Here is a 23,212-nt window from a genome sequence, read left to right as displayed (position 1 = left end):
AGTTGAAGATGATCAGGGCAGATGAAAGTACTAGCAATTTGATTATACGTAGAAAAAGGATGTGCTCTAGGGGAGCCTTTCCCTTCCTGTTTTTATATTAACAACACACATAATTAGGAGCAAAACATGCTTCTGAGGCTAAAAACATGTAGTTAGCATTTGTATTTGCTAAATCTTGGCTAAAGAAAAATAAAAGCAACAACCTAAAAAGAAATACACGAATTTAATATATTTAAATATACACAGACTGGACTCAAATTTTATTTACAAACTACATAATCTCCAGTAGTTTTAAATCATTTTTTTTGCAGGTTGTAATAATTAATTTGTAGCCCTCCTTCTCTTCCAGTGGATTATAAAGGACCACAGTTCTGAGGGACTATGAATGGAGCTGGGTGTGTGGATTCTTAAAGTATCTACATCATCCAGAAGGACTTTCTAAGAGTAAAAGCAGCTGAGAAGAGCACAAGGAAGCACTGATAGGTGTGAACACATAAAAACAGAAGTTTTATTTTAAATGTGAAAAAACAAAATCAAGAGGAAGCCTGGGCAATTTGCAAAAAATATGACAAACATAGGAGTAATAATACATTATTATTTAAAAATCCCATAAAAATTGATAAAAACTCAAGAGAAGAGAGAGGTTAACTATTTAAACTACTGTGGTGGTCATTTCAAAATATATATAAATCTCAAATCATTATATTGTATACTTGAAACTAATATAATGTTATATGTCAATTATACCTCAATTTAAAGAAAAAAATCAAACCACCACCACCAACCTTAGAAAAAAAATGGGCAAAAGTTATAGATAACCCCCAAATGATGATTTTAAGTGGCTGACATTCACTGAGCTCTAGCACTAATAATAAAAGACATGCTCATTTAAAATCTGAAAAAAAAACAATTTATGAAATTGGTAAAAAATTTAAAAAATATAAAGAGTTGAGAAGCATCTTATGGAGACAACTAAACTTATCCATAAATGATGGAATACAAATGTGCATATTTTTATGGAAATTAAGTTGGTTTTGTGTATCAAAAGCCTTCAAATTCATTCCCTTTATTTACTGAGAGGACTTTACCCTAAAAAAAAATAATCAGGAATCACACTTGCATTATCATTAGAAGGGAACATGATAAAAATGAAATATCCACAAGTAAAAGAATGTTTCATCCATATGTTGAATAGGTATCAAATAAAAGTAATGTTTCTGAAGAATTTTTTTAAAGCAGGGGAAACCATTACATATAACACTGAATGGAAGACGCAAAACAGAAATCTGTACAGTATGAACTTAATTATGAAGGAATATATGCATGCTTAAAAGACTCCAAGAAAACTGATCAAAATGGGAGCACTGATTTGACTTGAGTGGTCATGCACACATTTTCTTTTTTCCTTCTAGTTTTCAGTAATCAAACAATTTCGTGCAACCACTAGGAAGAGAAAACACTCATCTGAAATATTAAATAATGCTGTCCAGATACAAACATTGTAATTTCACTATTAAATTATAATGCAAGAAGCAAACACCTACCCCTGCTCCACACTTGTGTTTGGTCTTTGCCCAGACACAGACTCGGAACTGTCAGTTAGAGATGGAACTACAGCCAAAAACCTGGAAAATTTAAAAATAGCATAAAATTGAAAGTGAAGTCTCAGTCAGGATCTAATGAGAGCTTGAGAAAGGACGGATGATTCATTTACATCTTGTTTCATTTACCCCTCCGTTTCCCAATAAATGGCAGGCAGTGGGAACACATAATAGAACACTGTTAGGATAAAATGGTCGCTTCTGCAGCCAAATAATAAAGGCCCACAGCAAAATCAATGATTTGGCCTTTTACATATGCTGCCATGTTGCAGGAAGCAAAGGCCTTGTGTACAGCATGGGTTCACAGGAATTGAGTCAACTTAATGAAGTCCTAGAGAGTGATTAACAGCTAAGTATGCACATGACAGCAAGTAATCCTGATAGGTAAAATGATAGAACAGATACATCACTAAATAAATGAAGACCCACACAAGGTAAGGAACTTTATGTGATAATCTTATACTTTTTTTTAGAGTTGCTTACAATGTCAACAAACATTTTTTAAAGGCAAAGAGAATTATGTGGAAATTCTTGGAATGAATGCAGACCTTGAATGTGGCACAGACACAGAAATGTCTCACAGAAAGAAGAATTCATCTTGTAATGGTTTCCAGTTATGAAGAGCAAATAATTTCCTAGCGCTGAAAACAATAGCACCCTTAGAGATTAACAAGGTAGATAACTGAAATTTCAGTCACTTTAAGTTAGCTCTTCCCATATGTGAAGGGGGCTCTGATTTACCAACCAACACTCACAACCACTGGACCTGAAGACCTGCCCTCATTCCCAGGTGCTACTGCTAACTAACATTACTGTACTGCAACGGTTAGCAATGCTGTTTGACATTCGTTGTTCCTCATGGAATGACTTGAAACAGAAAACTTCCCTCACTAGAGGGCCTGCAGGATCTACACCACCCTTCAAAGAGTAAGAGAAGGTCTCTCTTATCTATGATCAGTGCATAAAGCCTCATTATTCATACATCCAACAGAAATATCTTCAAGTGCCATGGATATGTGCTGTGAGGTTTTTAAAGTAAATGTGAAATACATTTTTATCCAAAATAAAATAGTGTTACATTAGAGGAGGTGCTTTGCTTGTGCTACTTTCCCAATTGCAAAGGTATTCAACGTCCCTTCCAAGAGCAGAGAAAGTCTCACATGAGTGTAATTTCTAAGGAAACGTGGTCTCTCTGTTCAATATGAAGAAAGCCTATTGGAACCTGAAATATTATTTTTGAAGGTACGCTTCACCATCCTTTTACATTTAGAGATGCAGGACTTAGTGATGAAAGTGGTTTTGAATGATAACTATACGTTACCAGAAGAAAAAATGGCATTTCAAAATAAAATAGCATCATTATAAAAGCTAGTTAGAACAGTGGTTCTCAACTTTCCTAATGCCATGACCCTTTAATACAGTTCCTCATGTTGTGGTGACCCCCAATTTCATTGTTACAAATTGAACATAATTAAAGCATAGTGATGAATCACAAGAACAAAACGTAATTATATATGTGTTTTCCAAAGGTCTTAGGCGACCCCGTGAAAAACTCATTCGACCCCCAAAGGAATCGCGACCCACAGGTTGAGAACCGCTGAGTTAGAAGAATCATGTTTAAAGAGGCTGGCAAAAGTGAAACAAATATTTTCCTCAAAGAAATTAATTCACTGATCTAAATTCTAGATTTTAAAAAACTAGCTACTAGTAAACTGGTACTAGTTTCCCTTCTATCTCTTCCCATGATAGCATTATCAAGTATTCCTAATAAGCAATACCTTTGATAGACTTTATTTCTAATTCCTTTCTGAAAAGCAAGGAGGTAATTCCGTCCATCTCCAGAGAAAACTTCCACAGCAATAGGCTGAAATGATCAGAGAAAAAAAAGACATAAAGAAAAACACAAATAAAGTTATATATTAACTTTTCCACTATCAATTTCTACAAATTTGAAAAAGTTAACCCACTGAAGAACAGTCATAAATTCCCAGCAGATTCAATTACAAAGTAAACAGAGCCAATTTGTTTCAAATATGTTCTCAAATTTTTTCTAAAATATTTCATAATAGAATGGTAAAATAAAATAATCAAAAAGTTATAATTTTGTAAAATTATAAGATGTAATTTTTATATTAAAAGGCAATTATAATGTTGACTTGAATAGCAATAGATAAGGATGGGTGACCAATATATCACTTAAGTTTTAGGTTTTATTTTGTGGTTTGTTTTTTTTTAAAGAGATGCAGTATACAGAGTTATGCACCGTATGATGTCAGTTTGTCTGTCACATAACCAAATTTAAGGAATAATCTATGAAATACTCTAAGGGATAATGCAGATCCTGCAGAGGGTTTTCCTGGCATGCATCAGTTTTAAAATAATACATGCTCTGAATAAAGGAACACGACAAAACACTGGGTACTACTAAGTCAACCCACCTGCAGGAGATACCTCCTTTTATGTACCTCCCTGATATCTTCATACGCAAAAATGCTGCACGTTCTCTTGAGCTGGCTGGGGCCTTGCCTGGCTCCTCTAGGAATAATTGGCTCATGCATACTATAGGCAGCCAAGGGAAAGGAGATAAACAAAAACACAGCGAGAGATAAATTCAGAGTTCAACAAAAGCTGTTATTCTCAACATATGAATAGAAGGGAGAAGAGTATATCAGAATATTCACTTCAAAAAATATATTGAAAAGACTAATTTGTCAGCTACTCAGCACACGAGCAACCTCCTTTGATGAAGTTAATTTTAAAATCCCATTATTGCTATCAGGGCCAACTTATCAGACACAGTGCCTAGATCTAAATACTTTCAGGGGCCCAAGAAAATGTTTTAATTTCTTTTAAAACTAGAAGAACAAAATTAAACTTTTAGGCAGAAGCAAATGTTTTAATATATAATATGGATATACTCATCTTTAAACCAGGAGTCATAAATATAAATTTTAATATTTTTATCTGGAGAAAGGGGCGCATGAAAGTCATAATGTGGCCCTAGTTGATGCTGAAAGTGACTACCATATATGAAATATCTCCTAGGAATGAATTGCAAAGATCATGTCTACATTCAACAGTGATAGGTGTTCAAAATGGCAAAGGAAGAGAAAAATGTGTTGAATTTCTAACCCTTTAGCTTTTCACCTTCCTTCTAGCTTGGTCTGCCTTCTGGGTTTTCCATTACCCACTATCACTTCCATCACAGAACTGGCAGAAGAAGGGCAGATGGGTAAGACTGAGCTCACTTCTGCTTGAGCCTCGGTCACACTGCTTCCAGGGTACCCAGGGCACCCAGGAGGGTTGTGCAGTGACCTGCGTTTTCTCTATAACTGTGCTTGTACTAAAATTTTTTAAAAAGAACAATTCGCAAATTCAGAATAAGTTTATAAATATATAGATTATAATACAAGAAATTTGGTGTCTAATATTATTAATGCACAGTCAAAACTTTAGTTTTCATTTTGAAATATAAAGCCTTTTTTTATTACTTTTAAATAACTATTACCCTTGTGAATATTTAACATGGATGCACACAAACTGAGAGGTAACATTATTTGAAACATAATTTCTGGATTAAAAAACAAAATGTGAATAATATTGTTTTCTAAAGATAGCTGTACTGTATGTCTCTTCATTCATCTACTTACTTTGGAGGTAAAGTTTCAATGTCTCTTATTTCCCTGGTTGCTGTCATTGTAAATCCATCAATCACATAAAAATGCTCTTTACCAAAGAGAAGCAGCCCCTCACTGGTATCCAGGCCCTGGACTCGAGCACAACGGTACATGTGTTGGATCTATAAAGGAAAACCATAAACATTCATTAACATAGATTTTTATTTTATTTTGATATAACTGAAACAAAATGTTTTAAAACATGGATTTAATGGGCGAACAGGATTTTACCAAGGTCCCTCTGCGATGGCATCCCCTGAGCCAAGCATAGTAAATGAGTGTAAGCTTATTAAAGAGAATCTGCTAAGACAGTGTCTGATTTGTAGTTGACCTCAGTAAAAAGAAACAACCATTTAGTCATATCCATCCACCCCATGCATCATCCATTTTTCTCAATATTCACCAATACTCACTATGTGCCAGGCACATATGTACCAGGTTCCACAGGTGATGAACTAGTTCGATAACGAGCGAGACAGACAGCAAACTTGACAGGAAAGGGAACTGAGGCATACATGTAAACAGATTAGGACTGAGCCCTGTGTGAGCCAAGATGATACAAAGTGAAAAAGGTCTGGGGAGCATCACAATCCTGAGTGAATTCCCGGTTTTGTTACTTATTGTAGATCTAGCCAAGTTTCCTAATTTCTCTGGGCCTCTGTGTCTTTGTTTGTAAATTTCAAATGCACAATAGCTTGTTGTGAGAGCAAGATAATTTACATATTCATGTTTGCAACTGTTGGTTATTTTCTCTTCCACACAGCTCACTTTTCCTTTTTCCATAACAACTCCTGGAACTAGAACTGGGATTGGTCCCTATCCGCTCCCACCTGGTTCCTGCCTGCCTAGCCGACTGTTATGCTATTGTAAAAAGCCCAAATTGTCATAAGTTATATTTTCCTCATGGAAGGAAGGAATCACTGAATATCTCAATATAAGTATTGTTTTCTCTCCAATGAGCAGGATCTGTTCTTATTAAAAATTCTTTCTTGTTTAAAGTCAGTTCAACATGAGTCAAGGAAAAAGATCAACAACTAAACTACAGGCAAACAAATGTCAAATAAATGCCAGTTTGAATATACTTCTTGTACTACTGAATCTTAAAACAGTAAAAACTGTAATCATGAGATTAAAAGTTTAACAAGTGACAGCATTAGAAAGTAATTTTCTAAAATATGCAAATGTAAGTCAATATTCATAGCCACATTTGAACTACTTCAATAATAAAATGGTGGAATGTAACAGGAAAAATAATGATGCACTTTTAAAGTACCTTTAGTGTAGTGTAACATACATACAGAAAAATGTTTTTCATAAATGCACAGCTTGGATTTTCAAATGCTAAATATGCTGCAATGAGCATCCTAATGAAGAAATATAACATTCCCAAGACTTCAGAGCTTCTCTTGTGCTTCCTTCAGACTTAATGAACTTTTGCAGTTATCTGGTTTTTAAAAATATTCTCATTCGACATTAATAAGGCCATACATTTGGACAGAATTTAAAAAATTATATACTACCTAGAGGCCCAGTGCACGAAATTCGTGTCCAGTGAGTACCTATAGATCTGGGTCCTCTTAAATCAGTTATGGATTGATAGATCAGAATAAGACAAGATGGAAATATAGTCTCAGTTCAATTTGTGGGGCCCTGTAAGAGATGGGTTTGTATAATGGTGGTCCTTTTTGTCATGGGGCCATTGTTATCAGCCAAAGCAACTCTGGATGGGGTAATAGCTGGTTATTTCCAACCAGCAGCTATCGCATGGGTCCCATCAAGTCCTTCAAGAATACCATTCAAAGACAAACAACAGTCCTTTATCATGTATGTGCCCCTCCAAACAGCTTCAAAATATGTATGCTATTTTTTATTAAAGCTTCCAACAGCTCATGCTGTGAGGGGTGAAAGGAGGAGGAAGGGCATGAAGTGAAGAGTGCTCCTGATAAATATAGATATGACAGAATGTTCATGCTGAAGAGGTTTTGTTGAACCAGTCACCCTTTAACACTCCACATGGGACTGAAGTTAATTGCAATGTGTAATAAATGATATCCATAACTTCAGGAAATCTTACAAAACCTTGCTGAGGGGACTGGGCCCCACCATGTTGTGGCTGTGGGCGCTGCCATCTTTGAGGGCGTGGCAGTCAATTAGCATATTCCCTCTTTATTGGCTGTGGGCGCTGCCATCTTTGAGGGTGGACAGTTAATTCACATATTTCCTCCTTATTGGCTGTGGGTGCTGCCATCTTTGCGATGATGTGAGGGTCAATTAGCATATTCCCTCTTTATTAGATAGGACTTCTGGTTACTACTACAGAGTGGGCCAGATTTCAAGGGTTATTCCAAGATCTAATATAATAGACGAAAGACCATCCTTTAAACAGTTGATGCTCACTACTCCTTCCTTCCTTCCTTCTTTCCTTCCTTCTTTCCTTCCTTCATTCCTTCCTTCCTTCTTTCCTTCCTTCCTTCCTTCCTTCCTTCCTTCCTTCCTCATCTCTTTATTTACTCAACCAAACACTCCTTCACTTAAGGTTTCAGGGTGTCTGCTAAGTGAGTGGAGCTATACAGCAATAGAGTAGGAATAAGAAGCAGTGCTGGCCTATCAGAAGCTCCCTGGCTAGGGGGAGAGACAGACACAGGAATAAATACTCAGGATCTAATAAAATAGAGTAATATATACATGGCATTATAAAAGCATACTGGAGGGTATCTAGACAAGCCTGAGTTGGCAAGACAATCAAGAAACACTTCCTACATTTAAGTATTAACGGCATCTAAATAAATTAGACTGTATCAATGGGAGTTACAAGGAGAGGTTATGCAAATGATGGAGAGAGAGGCATTTTGACAGAGAAGAGAATGAGTTAAGTGTAGAATGAAGAAATAACATCATGGATGTAGTAAACTGCAAAGCACACAATGCTGCAGGGGGCTCAGGCTACAAGGCAGGGTCAGTAAGAGGAGCTTGGAGAGATGGGCAAGGTGGAGGAGGCTGAAATAGAAAGGCAAAGGGATGTTCTATGAGGGAAGGAGGCTGGGGAGATGGCGCAGACTGGCTGAAGCTTCTTGTAGGTACCACTGGAGTTACGGAGTTGAAAAAGCACAAGGCCAGAATGGGTTGTGTACATGGGCTTGGAATAGAGAATTATAGCAAGTACTGCAGTCTAATAAAGGGAATAGAGGAAGATGGTGAAGTAGGTGTCAATTGTTAATACTGTGATGAAACTTCATGCTGTTTTATGTGATCAGCTAGGTTAGAAAATCCTGAAGATGAGAGAAGTAAAGTACTGAGCCCAAAAGTTGGTTTAATATTGTATTTCATCACAGAGGCTGAAATATTTATCTTCTGCCACCCTATCAACCAGTCTTGTAAACTGGAAACAAGTTACTTACATACAATCCTTACTTTTTAGAAGCACAGTACCTTTTCTCCATCCTCTAGGAGGCGAAGTAGGGTGGCGTTGTCTGTTTTCTCCTCCTCTTCTATAGAGCCACCCTCAGCAATCTGGTCTTGTAACTGCTCCTGGTTCTCTTCATCACCTCCATCAGGTGCAGATCGGGACCGTTTTAGAGGAGGTTTGACCAGACCTACAGGACAATAACCAAGAGGCCATGTGACCTTGCAGGGCCATTTGGGAAGCAGTTTAGTCTCATGTAGCCCCTCCTATACATTTCCAATTTGAGATAATTCAGGATGCAACACAGTTCAATGGTTAACAACATAGACTCTGGAGTTAAATGGCTGTGTGACTTTGGAGAATTATTTGCCCTCTCTGAATCTCAAGTTTTCTTACCTATAAAACTGGAATAGGAATACTGCCTAATTTAGAGAATTGTTGGACAAAATGAGGTAACTCATGTAATAAAAGCACTGAGCATTATGGTTATAAATAGTAAATTCTAAAGTATCAGATAATGATAAGCAGAGAGTTTAGCATCATTAATGGTAAGAATGGTGTTGCTATGGGCAAGTGTCATGGAGGAGATACCATGAACAAATGATCAATTCCTACCAGAAACAAAAGTAAAGATAACAATTTATAAACATGATTATAACAGATCTCACCTACTTAGATTGCCCATGAGGACTATTTTAAGACTTAGGTCATAAGTGGCAGTATGGTCATTCATACATCCTATCATCGGGCCATAAAGAATAAGAACAGAATTCTTTATAATACAGGGACAAATCATTTAATTTACAGATTAAGGAAACACTTTCCTGCCTACATTTAGATAACTTTATTAATAATTACAGCAGATGACATTAAAATCAGTTAACGAGATCCCAAAATATGAGAACCACTCAAAATACACTCTAACTCCCACATTTAGTTAAATCAATAGTCTTAGTTGTACCAAAGAAAAGTCATGTTACACCTACCAGTGATAGTTGCTTTAAGAATTTTGGAAAGCATTAAGTCAGCCTGTTAGAATCTTATGCTTTCAATTTGTGTTATCAGGGGCTCTGCTTTGCCTTATGAAGAACTTTATTTTCACATTTAAAAGAGCATAATAAGTAAGCATAAGAGATCAAGTCCTGCTGGGAACATCCATGAGGAGAAAGCTTACAGCTGCATTATTTTTATTTTTTTTAAATTTACAGCTGCATTATTTTTAATTTGGTGAATCAAAACCTCCAACTCTATGTCTAGAATAACACCTTGCATATTATAGTAGTGGCACTGTATTTGTGGTTTTAGCTCAATTAGAGATTAGGAAAATGAGGTCAAGAGAAGTGAAGTGCCAATGACCCAAACACAAGTCGACTGACTCACTCTGTGAATTATACCGTGGGGCTTATACCCAGTAAATACAGCTTTAGAGTATCTCAATAATTTTGCTGGTGCAATGTCAAGAAAATTAGAAGGTTGGAAACTGTTCAACTACTGAAAGCTTCAAGGATTCTATGAAAACTTTATATCAATTATGAAATGCTTAGTAAGTCATAATCATTATGAGAGAATAGGTATCCTAATATATATAAACCCTAGGTCTGGCACGACCAGAGGCTTGACCAACAGGAAGTCAGTCCTGCAGTCAGTGCTGGATTGCCATGGCGACCCAGCACTGCGGCTGCAGGCTCGGTGACCAGCACTGACTGCTGAGGGGGCTGCAAATCAGGCCCAGAGAGAGGCCTGACGAGAGAAGCAGGGTCTGATCTGTAGCCTGTGTAGAACCTGTTGATCAGCACTTGCCTCTTCTCTCCTGGCGGGGCTAGCAACCGCACCTCCATTTCTCTCCAGGCCTCCACTAGGGCTGCTGATCAGTCCTGCCTTTCTGATCAGGCCCCATTGATAGGCTCAGAGATGCCAACTGGCATAGAAACTGACCAATCAGAACCAAATCTGGGTCAACTGTGAGGAAGCAATGGCTGCCTTGGAATAATCATAGGAAAAGAGACTATTACTGTTTCCTGTTGGCTAATATGCACTAAGGACACATTTTTAGTAGTGGTTTTAAACTTATAAATATTTATTTAGTTATCAGTTAACTAAAAATATCAGGTGCCACAAGAATTCTGCAAATACAATTAAAAAAAGAAGAATTATCAAGTCAACGGGCATATTGCATTCACCTGCAGGCAATAAGAAAGAGCCAGTTGCTTTAAAAATTCAGATACAGAAATGAATTTTTAAGAAGAACGAGATGGCATAATATTTATGGATATCTTTAAGGCTGGACCTACTGTTCACAGTTGTTCCTATTTTCATATACATTCAAATATGAGGAATGCTCCTAATGATTTCAAACTGAAACCCAGAGGAAGGCTGACCTTTGACTTTGGCAATAGTGTCTTCGCCGTGCTCTGGCTCTTGCTGAGCAGCTTCCCCTTCTGAACTCTCTACAATGGCATCTTGCACAATGGCGGGATTGCCAGAGGCCAGTCGCATGTAGTATTCTTTGCTGTCATAACTTATGGCTCTTCTGTACCTAGCAGGTTTCTAAGAAATAACAAGAGAAAAGAACTCAAGTAATTGTCTTCAAGAATAAAAATATAAGCTTCCCAAGGGAAGGTATGGTGTCATGACTTCTTTACATGTTACCTTTTTCCTAGGGATTTTTAATAGACTGTATTTATACACAGTAAATCCATAGATTACTGGGGTTAAGTTTCTTTATTTTTAAATTCCATTGATTTTTAAAAGACATACGTAAAACAATATTAGCAGTTTTGTTCTTCTCGAAGTAGAAATGAACCCTCTCTAATCAAATAACATTTTCACATTAGTACAGTATGGGCTCACTGATGTATCAGAAAACTTCCCTATACAGTAGTGTGAAGAGAATGCCCAGTGTTGGAGAGCATCAAGTTATAAGGGGCATGTCTAGTCTGCAAGGAGCCTGGAATGCTGCTTGCATCCCAAGTAAAGTAAGTAGGTTAGGCCTAAAGGGGCAGCCCTTCAGGTGGGGTCATCTGTACGAGTGTTTACTTCAGATACTTGCAGGTAGAGACTCAGAACTGCCCTGGTCTTTCGCATATTCCCAGGTCTCACTGGAACTCTGAAAATGGCCCAAACCTTCAGAGAGTCCTGACCTGCATGGACTCAACCAGCTTCAGACCAGATGGTGTTCTCTGGTTGGTCTGCCACTTTGAGCTGGTATCTCCAATTTGTTAAAACATCCTCATTGTTGTATAGGAGAATATGATCCATAAACTTACTAACTAAATGAGTATATCAAGGACATATATAAGTCAATTTAGAAAAATAAATTTATTACCTACAACATTGGAAATATTTAATTTTTTTGGCATGAAACAAGAGCATTTCTTTTTCAGAATAATTAATATTTATCTGAAAAATGTTCTCCAATTGACCTAAACCTCCCCCCTCCCGCCCCCCCCCACCTAATACAATGAAAACATTAAGGTCTAAAAGTTCCTAAAAAAAAGTAAAACCAGAGGGAAAAGTTTACATGTATAAAGGTTCCTCACTCAGAATTAGACTCAGACTTTGGATTAATAATTAGAAAAGGATGGGGTTTGAAACATGCTTTAAAATGCTTTCTCTGTAAACATTTACTTCACCTTTCCTAGGAATAAGAGTGTCTAATTTAAAATATTCTATTGGCCTACTCTTCAAACTCAAGTAGTCAAATATGTATTGTTTACAACAATGCTTATTTCAAGCAAGACACTTTTTAAAAAATGATTTCAAACTGAAGTGGAGAACTGTGTCCAATTGCTTGGAATATTTAGATGAAAATACTGAATCAAGTTGAGATAAAAGTACACCTAACTAAAACCACACCAGCCTTCTTTTAATTTCAGGCACAGAATCAGGGAATAAAGAGCTAACTGAAGACTAATATTCAGCAAATGGAAACTGAAATATATTACATAACACAGGAAAGTATTAAAATGATGTAAAATAATATCACAATTATGGAAGGATCAACGTGATGAACAAATAAGAACATTGCAATATTTTTGAAATGAAAGCAAGGTAATACACTTTGTACTGTAACAGTTCTTCTACTTGATATATAACTATTATCTTTAACTCAAAATTGTTGATTTTAAAAAGATGAAAGCAGAGTTAGTGATGGGCAAGACAATGAATGAACACATGTGGGACAACATTTACAGACTTAAACTCAGAACCATAGGCATTTCCCCTAAATATTTTGAAGCATATTTCTGTGTTCTAAAGAACTACAGTTTTTATTGAATTATGTACAGAATCTTCCTGGGGGAAAAATTATAATTTTTTTTAATAAATTAAAATAAATTTAAATTGTATTTTGAAAAGTAATCATATACTCTTAGTTTTCATTAGTCCCTTCTGATTGAAAAAATAATTTTAAAAGAGAAATACCCTTTCATTCTCAAAATACAGTTTAGTATCTAGTAAAATTAAACGAGTAATTGAAAAAACAGTTGAAGGTGTCGGGCTGCCCATTACTAACATGCGTCAGAACTTGTTAGTTAAGTATGAAGCCATACACATTTTAAAGTGAGAGCAATGAATACTCCGCCTGTTAGTGAGCCACACACAGACCCTAGGAAGCTAATTAGAGCAAAGCCGAGAAAGGCCAGAACAGTTCTCAGCATAAAGGAAACCCACTTTTCAACTCTAAGAAACTTATAGGAAGAGCAGATTAAAAGTCAATCTTTTAAGTTAGTCTAGTCTACCATGCACTAAAAACAAAACAAAACAAAACAAAACAAAACTGCAAGTAGTTTGTATATTTTATGGTAATTTGTTTTACCTTTTGAGGAATGATATCATCGGAAGTCTCAGGCTGTTTACTTGGGATCTCAGACTGAAAACAGGGTATTAAGTATAAACACATCAGAAAAAAAACATAAAGAATAACATAAAAATAAATTTTTCTTGAGGAGTGTGTGGAATAGGAACCTGTACTCATGCAAAAGAAAATTAACACGACATCCTAGGCTGTTTGAAATAATCACGGAGCATCTTGTGATTATTTTCTCCATTATCAAGAGTAATTTTAGAATGAAACTAAAATACACTAATTCTCAAGGCTACCGACTGAACAGGATATACTTAAAGACCACACTGACACAACTTCAGCACTGGTTGCCGTTGGCATGAATGAGTTACAGGCAACTCTTCACGGCTTCAAAAGGAAAAAACTAGAAAATGGAACCTGATGCTAACTATTGTCTTCCACCTACCTTTCACCTGGCTCACTCCCTATTCCCCAGATCTGTTTTGTAATAGGAGCAACTGGTTTAAATGATTATCTGCACTACCCCTGAACCAAACAAATCACTGAGTGCTTGTTATTTAAAAACATCCTCTCATAAAGTCCATGGCCTTTACTTCCTTCACCACCTTACTGCTATAACCCCATCAAGGCTGAGAGCAGAAGGCAGACTGGATGTCAGCCCCCAACCGAATGTTTTTGTAACAAGTACTTTTAGAGAATTAGGTACAAATGGAAGGGGGTAAGGGGGCCGGGGCTGGGTGGAGGGGGATTAGGGGGAGGGGCATAGGGACATTGGCAATAGCGTCAACAATTTAAAAAAGAATTAAGTGGCTGCTTTATATTTTATTCTCAGAATAAAATCCTGATTGACAGAAGAAAATTTCTAGTTAAGTTGTAGTGTGTGGCTTATGCAGGTAAACACACAGATACATACAGACAGACAATAATGCACCCAAGAACTACTTCTAATTTATCTTCCTTTTCCCGGTTTATATCTGAAGATGACTTCCAGTATCGTTCCCTACGGTAAAGATGAGTAGGCAAAATGCTTTCACAGATGTTTGCTTCCCTAGACAAAACAAGTGTGGGGCTACTGGACATGCTTTCAAATACTTCACGTAGTTTTAGTAAACCTTTGTTTTTCAAAACAAACTTTTAACCCTACGCCTTATATTGAAGAATAATCTTTAAAGTATACATGCATGTCCTCTATCTTGATAAGAGTTTGGTTACACATGTGTATACTACACATTTGTTAAAATTCATGGAATAGTACACTTCAGATTTGTATGTTTCAATGTGTGTAACATTTATGTCAATAAAAACAGAATTATAAACAAGGACTGAACTCTATTGACATGCATGTGGAAGTGCACAGGGATGAAGGGCACTGATTCAGCAATCACTGAAATTCCTAGAAAAACAAGATAAATGCTGGATAGATGTGTGAGAAACCAATATAGCAAAATGGACCAATGACTATTGTCAAACCCAACTCTGATATCCACTACGTACCCCTCCACTGGACTATGGGCAGGGTCTGACAGGTACACTCTTATATTGTCTCTGCAGCATATGATACAGTGCTGCTCTTTTAATACAGGTGCTCACTGATCCACTAACTAAAGTTCTTATTTTACTAAATGGTAGTAAAGCATTCAATAGATAAGATATATGTTATACCAATAATTTTAGTAGTACCTCAGCTCTCTTTTATTTAAAACTAGAGGCCCGATGCATGACATTCGTGCACAGGGGTGGGGGGCAGGGAGGCAGCCTCAGTCCAGCCTGTGCCCTCTCACAATCCAGGACCCCTCACGCCTTGCTGCCTGCCTGCTTGCTGCTCCTTAGCACTGCCATGGAGGCGGGAGAGGCCCCCACCACCACTGCTGTGCTCGCCAGCAAGCTGTGAGCCCGTTGAGCATCTGCCCACTGGTGGTCAGTGTGCAGCATAGCAACCAGTCATTCAACCCGTTCAGTCGATTTGCATATTAGGCTTTTATTATATAGGATTTTAATATATTATTGTTGTAATTATGCTCATATGGAAATCTCAATTTCTCCAAGTCAAAATTTCTAGAAAATATTTAGTCCTTTTACTTTAAAATTTTCTATAATGCTGGCAATAGAATTTCCTGAATGAGTTGCTCAGTTTCTTTGTCCTGTGATGTCTATATATTACATAAAAATATATGTGGAGGCAGCTATGAGAGACTCCCTTAATTGGAAAAGGATCCTTTCAGTAAATTTATCCTCTGCTCTGAGCAGCCCAACATTAATAGGTAGACACTGAGGTTTTTACTCCAAAGATATTTGCAAAGAATAGTATATTTTGTTTGAGATTATTATTCTGTTAAAATAAGGGGATTACAGAATTAAAACCTGGTATTAATGGTTAAATATTTTTTAATAGCAAAATATATAATCTTATTTCATTTAATAGGATTCAAGGTAATTAGACAAACTGCTTAAAAACAACCAGATTTTATATTTTTATCATATCCTAGGCCAGTGATGGTGAACCTATGACACATGTGTCAGAGGTGACATGTGAACTCATTTTTTTTGTTGATTTTTCTTTGTTAAATGGCATTTAAATATATAAAATAAATATCAAAAATATAAGTTTTTGTTTTACTACGGTTGCAAATATCAAAAAATTTCTATATGTGACACGGCGGCAGAGTTAAGTTACGGTTTTTCAAAATGCTGACATGCCAAGCTCAAAAGGTTCGCCATCACTGTCCTAGGCTCACATTTTAATACTATCTATAACTAATATTACCACTTAAAATATAGAATTATATTGCAATTTAGTTTAGCTTTTTTTAAGTTATGAAAATTATCACCCAAGGAAAGTCCCTGTGCAGAGATAAATTATTTTCATGGTAGAATATGAATTTTCCACATATACCAATTTTCCTCAGGATATGATTATTCTTGCTTTTATAAAAATAATTTTAATTGAGAAATTCTGAAAGCTTTTGAGTCTGTGGCAAATAAAACACTAAAATATGTTCTATATTCTATAAATAAACATCCACTTTAAAAACCAAGAAATAAAAGTTCAAAACTTAGAATAGGTAAGTTATTTTTTATGCAACATACAATATTATCCAGGTTTAAGAAATAAAATTTTAATGACTAAGATAAATCACTTGATTCATTTCTAACACATCACAGATTTTAAAACAATAAAACAACTTTTTAATCATCACTGTACTGTTTCAGCTTAAGCAACAGGACTATTGAAGTAAATATTACTTAGAAACAATAATTATTCTTAATCAATAAGGCAATTAATTAAACCATTTGCTCTCATTCCAGGTAAAGCCTGCTAACCTATCAAGAGGCTTCAAAAGCAACTTTTAGGTTGGCAAGTACGTGTTATTGCATAAAGTACTGACTATATTTTATAAAGACTCACACAAGGAGAGCAACACATTTATGAGTTGAAAGGGAAGAAAGACTGAGCTCTACCTCTGGTAGGCAATATTTAATATAGTTCAGGACAGAGGTGGGTTTACTATGAGGTTAAGAAAGCTTAAACTTCAACCGCCTTTACTTCCCAGGGGTTCCTTTCAAAATACTGGAAGAGGGGCTGGCCCTAGTAATTTTGTATACATAATTTGGTACTCTTTTCTTATGGAGCCGCCTCCTTCTTCCCTCCAAGTTGTATAAACTTCAGGTCCCATAAAATCTGGCTCTAGCCTTTTTTAGTGGAAAAATTTCAGAATCAGAAAAATTCTACAAAATGTACAGGAAGCAATGGATAAAATCTCGAAGTTAGGAAAAGAGAATGCTGATGGTCAATTCAATGAAAATCTATCAAGAATCTATCAAGTTCTAGGTACTCTGTTAGCATTAGAAAGACAAAGCCTAATGTATGGTTTCTGTCTGAAAGAAATTCACTATTTACAGATAGTGCCACAAAACCAAGAAACATCAGAATCTTTTCCTTTTCAAAAATGATTCAATTTCTGTCAACATTACACATGGTTCTATCACTTCGTAGCTGCGACCCAGAAAGAGTTCCTTAACTTTCCTAGGTTTCTAGTCCTCATGGTAAAACTGGGATGATAAGACAGACTCCACTTCAAGGGTCATTAGACACATAAATGAAACTGCATTTGTAAACTCTGTAGAGTGCTTAAAAATACGGTATTCACTCTTCTTTGGTTTCACAATAGAAGTTATGGGATAGCTGTTGCTTCTAGGTTTTAGAATTTCTTTGCTGTCACCATTGCCGGATTGCATATTCCATAGAACAAAAGTGGATATTCAATGGTATTTGAGATCTACAAAAGATTCTGAACTAGCAAACTCAAACTATTCTTTCAGATTTCATCATAGCAGGTTAACCTAGACTTGTGCATGGGTCTGCATTCTATAATCATCTCCTCTATCCAGAGCGTCTACTATTTTGAAATGTATCTTTAACATTTCTTGACTCTATTGTGTTTCCCAATATGTACCCCATCTGATTAAAAACTAAATTCCATGTGGCATATACCTATTTCTGAGAGTGTCTGTTTAGATTTCACAGGCTGGTGAACTCCTTTGCTTAGGTAAAATGCTAATGATATTAAGGTTGTAAGTATAAACTCTAAATAGGTTATTTTGTTTTATCTGATATAGAAAATTAAATATACTTCTGTAAAATAAATAACACTGTTATAAAGAAGGAAAGGAATAGATAAGATACAAAATATTCTGGTTATGTAACTCAAAAAGTATATGCCTCAGTGAAATAAAAATAGTGAGTCAGTCACATATTCAAGAGAGTATATTTACCTTACACAGGATGGAGCAAAAGTACATTTACAGTTGTTTATATAGAAAATAATACAATAATGAATAAATAATGATGTAAAAATAAACTTTTGTGTACTCACAACTGTAAACCCAACCTGTATTTTAGTATTCTTGAATGGATTCCATTTAAACGTGTATTGATTCAATAAAAAATATTTTATCAAATCAGACTTAAATTCTTAATTATTTATTTTGGGGGTAAGATTAAGAACGAGAGAATGTATTGCTGGTTTGCTCTGACAAAAGTAGGTGCTAGTAAAAGGCTACAAAAATACGGGTAGATTAATTTTCTTACACAATGCTCTGGTATTAGAAATTATGGCATTTTAAGTTACAGCTGTGCCAAATATGGAATTCTTGATAGAACTGAATAGCTTGGAAAATAGAAGACCTTGGGGAGCTATGTTGATAAGTTTTAAGTAACTATATATTAGCAGGTCTACAACCTACATTCTAAGTAGCTTCTGGACAGAGGTGGAACCCATGAGTACAAGTATATGAAGCTAGGGCTTTGCCAGAAGTAAAAAAAAAGGAGGATTGAAACAATGCAAATTGCCTCAAATTATATGATCTGAACTATTTATTAAAAGACCCATATTCCAAGTCTCCTTTATAAATCTTAGTTTTAAAGTGAAGTTTTTAATAAAATATAATAAAATCTCTACACTGGGCAAGCAGATGGACTTTATAAGCTCTCAGGTTCTAAAATCCTATTAACCAAATACCTCAGAAGAACAAACACAATATGTTTGTCAGTGGATGATTCTTTGTAGTGATAGTACTTTCTAATTGGATATGAGGTTCAATAGATTTATTTAGAGCACTTCATTTTAGAGGCAGCTAAAATCTAGGGTGAAACAAAATATGAAATACAACCCCTAGTAATCTTTCTATCCAGAGATAAATTAAGCATAAGGTAGTCAGATTCTTGGGGAGGGAGAGAATCTTAAAATATGCTTTTCCAGACTATCTTTTTAAAATCAGAATAACTCTTTTGAAAATTTAAATGATAATAAAGGAAGACATGAAAATCTTACTCATTAATAAGGGATACTGATTTTTAAAAAAATCATGAAACACTAGTCTAAAAGTCAGGGGTTCTCTAGAGCTGCCCGTGCATCACAGTACCCACTCTGCACATGTGGTTCCTGAGCCTGTGAAAAGTGGACTGAGACGTGCTTTTAAGTATGAAATGTACATTGCAAAAGTACAAAACAGTAAAATACTTCATAAATAATGTTTTTATAGCTGATTACACACTGACATAATAGTAGTAGGAAACTGCATGAAATTATCTGCAAAATCCTCTTTCAATTCCCAAAGCTGTGATTCCATGACAAAAGTGCGTTTCTAAGGAGGAAACTAATATATATTTTGTAGGCAAGGAAATATTTTTAGACACTGAAGAGCTAAATTACTATTTAGAAATGTTATGAGGACTTTCAGACTTAAATTCAGTGGATCTTATACTCCTGTGTTTTCTCTTCTTAAATTTGTAGTGACTACTGGGAAAGACTCTATTTTCCCAGACATAATATGCGATTCCCCAATCATTATCAGTTTAGACAAAATTTATTTTAGTCTTGTGAAAAATCCTGAACAAAGGCTTTGGGAAGGGTAACTTGTCTGTATAAAAAGGTACGTAAGGGCAAATGTTTGTTTTAAACCCATGGAGTCGGTGATGAAGCTTCTTAACATGAATGGAAAGATCTACATGTTCAGGCAATTGTTCTTTGCTTCTCATTACGTTTCTTCAATGGGCATTGCTTAGTGCCAATACTCATTTTGTTTACTTAACACTCACTCATACAGAGCTTATTTTGTGCTGGACACTATTCTAAATACTTTACTAATTTCAATTAACTTAATCCTTTTAACATCTGTTTGAGGTGAAACCATTATTTTCTCCATTTTAGGCATAAGGAAACAGAAACCCAAGCAGGCTCAATGACAGGGAGTAAGTCACCCAGCAATAGAGGGGTAGAGGTAGGCCTTAATCCAGGCAAGGCAGTCTGGCTCCCAAGTTTGCGGTTGAAACCACTTCACTACAATGTCTCCCTGTCTCACTGCTGCAGCCTCTTATTCCACCACCACCACCCTGCCATTACCAATTTAATACAGCATACTGAATTATCAAAGTCAGACATTTTAGGTAATTGACCTAATAAGGAAAGATGTTTAAGAAAAAAAGCTTCAAGGCACCATTACAAACGTGTAATTTTGCATACTCACCGCCACACTTGTCTCTTGTTCGGTGTCTGGCACGTAAGGGTAATGGTTATAAAACATATCATTTCGCACCATTTTCTTCCTCATTCTGCAGGGCCCTTCTGTCATCTCCAGCATCCATTTGTCTAGATGGGAGCCGATGGGGGGACCCCACAACCCTCGCTCCCGCAGCAGTTCATACTCGATTTGGCTCCACTCCTCGGTCACATACTTCAAGGCATTTTGCTGGCGCTGCGGGGAAGGATTCCAGGTTGGTTTTTGAGCAAAAGTAAGAGCCAACAATGAAAAATTTACAAATACCTTAAAACCAAGTTAATATCTGGAAACAAATATTGCCAACACACTAGATTACTGACAAGCTTTGTAATATTTTCAAAGATTTTATGGAAAGAATATAAATAACTCTGATAGGGAACTTCACATTCACATAAAATGTTTTAACAGTAGATGGTTATAACTAACTTATTTAATGATTCATTGAATATATGTATACAACCTAAGTCTAAGAATAAAGATCTCTTTATACAACCAACAGTAAAACTTACTGAAAGAATAATCATAAAATTACATGAAATCATAGTAGTACTTATGTATTCAGGGAGTAGTAGAATTCCCTAAACTAACCTAGTGTTAGGACCATAAAATATTAGTAGTTTAGCATTCAACAAACTTTAAAACAGTTGCTTTGGAAATGAAATATTTAGGATAAGCTGTAGAGTAATAATGAATTCACAAAGAAGCTTTCATTGAATTTATTTTTTACTGACAATCATCACCAAGCAACTGTAATAAAAAACCTTATTTTTAGTCTTTTATGTACATATTTAGAATTTCAAGAGACTTCTCAGGAACTTTGATGCATATTTTCACAATCTCCTAGATAAGTTTGAAAGACAGAGATTTGTATTATATTTTAATTTTTATTAGGAACAAGGACTGCTGTATGTCACTATTGAATGTTAACAGGATTCAGCTGTGATGATTTCAAATTTGTTGATTTTTTAATGCAGTTTGCCTATAGGAAATTCACAATTTCGATCTAAAACCAATAGCCAAAGTAACTATTGACAGGAATAATTAAAATAATCTAATGATGAATGTGGTTCAGCAACTTAGCCTTAAAATGGGTAGGAAAAGAGTCCTTTCCTACTTAAGAAATGCAAAACACCATTCTACTCGCTCAGTGGAGAGGAGATTAAAAATGGCAACAAAGTAAGTGGATGCTGTATGGACACGCTCCCAGGACCAAACTGGAATTACAACTGAAATACAAAAAAACTTCCTGAATAATCAATGGAAGACTCGCTGAAGAGAACCCTGATACACAAGGACCAAAAGTGGAGGCCGCACAGAGACTGCTAGGAGGGGTGGAGGCACAGAAGGGCTGGTTGGGCACCCACAGACGGCAACTGAAGTCCCGGAGAGATATCTCAGCTGTGGGGGGTTGCCACTGAGAACTCTGAGGTCTAATCCCCAAGCTGGGCCCCCCAGCAGAAAGCACCACAACTGAGAAGATTACCCACATAACATCTGGCTGTGAAAAGCAGTGGGGTTGCTGTCTGTCAGGGAGAGACAGCTGGAAATTCAGGCACTCTCTTAAAGGACCAATTCACAAAATTCCCTGAGGAGCCACACACCTTGTGCTCCAGCAGAGGGAAAGCAGCGTGGACTGAACCTGTGTGAGCAGAAGCCAGGATTGGCGACTCAGGGGTTAGAGCTCAGACGGCAGACACCAGGGTTTCCTTGCTGAGTCATTCCCTCACACAGTGGAGTACATCTTTCCCACACAGACATTAGGTATACAGGAGGACTTGCCTGGGGGGAACACAGTTGACCCCACCCTATTGAAAAATACCTTGCCCTGAGGCCACTTAAGAGACTAAAACTAACAATTAGCCTCCAGGCAGAAGCAATTGCCACACCCTGTTGAAAAAACTCTCACCACCTCTGAGGACAATTGCCTGGGTGCAATTTAAGTCAGAATCCTATCAGTCTGTAGGCAGAGGCAGTCTCTGGAGGCTTTGAGTCTTTGCCTGATCTAATTAGTCAGAAATAGTGTTTGACACTGTCCTGCATTAGAGATTGAGAGGTGTGGAGGATCTACATAACAGTCACAAACCCAAAGAGGAAGCCAAAATAAGGAGACAAAGAAAAGCCCTCCAAATGAAAGAAAAAGAGAATTCTCCAGAAGAAGAGATAAGTGAAGCAGAGATAAGAAATTTATCTGAAACAGAGTTCAGAGTAATTATGCTCAATAGCATGAGAAAAGATATAGTAACTATGAAAACAGAAAAAAAAGAATGACATAGCACAAATAAAGAACACATTGGAAGGAATATGTAGCATGTTAGGGGAAGCTGAGGATCAAATCAATGACTTAGAAGATAGGGTTGGAAAAAATCAATCAGAGAACCAAAAAGGAAAAAAAAAGCCAACAACAATTAAAAAACAGGAGGACAGCTTAAAGGATCCATGGGACAACATGAAATGTAACAATATTAGAATAACAGGTATGCGAAAGAGTCAGAAAGGGACAAAGGATTAGAGAATGTGCCTTAAGAAATGGCAGAAAACTTCCCTAGCCTGGTAAAGGAAAAACTCACACAAGTTCAGGGGGCACAGCGAACTCTAAGCAAGAAGAACACAAATAGGCCCACACCCAGACACATCATAATTAAAATGCCAAAAATTAAAAACAGAGAGG

At 36.3% G+C, this 23,212-nt stretch overlaps 1 protein-coding gene across 4 annotated transcripts in view; it reads right to left on the bottom strand.

The window, feature by feature from the left end:
* The window catches only part of WDFY3 (WD repeat and FYVE domain containing 3), a 182,869-nt gene that overhangs the window by 36,150 nt on the left and 123,507 nt on the right, over positions 1–23,212 (bottom strand). For all 4 annotated transcript variants that reach the window (XM_006768666.2, XM_006768667.2, XM_006768668.2 and 1 more), the window contains 8 exons: positions 20,512–20,739; positions 13,498–13,551; positions 11,060–11,228; positions 8,708–8,871; positions 5,252–5,400; positions 4,040–4,160; positions 3,380–3,465; positions 1,545–1,625 (listed from right to left, as the gene is read on the bottom strand). In XM_006768666.2, the coding sequence (XP_006768729.1) occupies positions 1,545–1,625; positions 3,380–3,465; positions 4,040–4,160; positions 5,252–5,400; positions 8,708–8,871; positions 11,060–11,228; positions 13,498–13,551; positions 20,512–20,739 (1,052 nt within the window). The remainder of the gene's footprint in view (positions 1–1,544; positions 1,626–3,379; positions 3,466–4,039; positions 4,161–5,251; positions 5,401–8,707; positions 8,872–11,059; positions 11,229–13,497; positions 13,552–20,511; positions 20,740–23,212) is intronic.

Source organism: Myotis davidii, unplaced genomic scaffold, assembly GCF_000327345.1.
Source record: "Myotis davidii unplaced genomic scaffold, ASM32734v1 scaffold420, whole genome shotgun sequence".
Classification (NCBI taxonomy): Eukaryota; Metazoa; Chordata; class Mammalia; order Chiroptera; family Vespertilionidae; genus Myotis; species Myotis davidii.
This window is presented reverse-complemented; position numbering and strand designations above follow the sequence as displayed.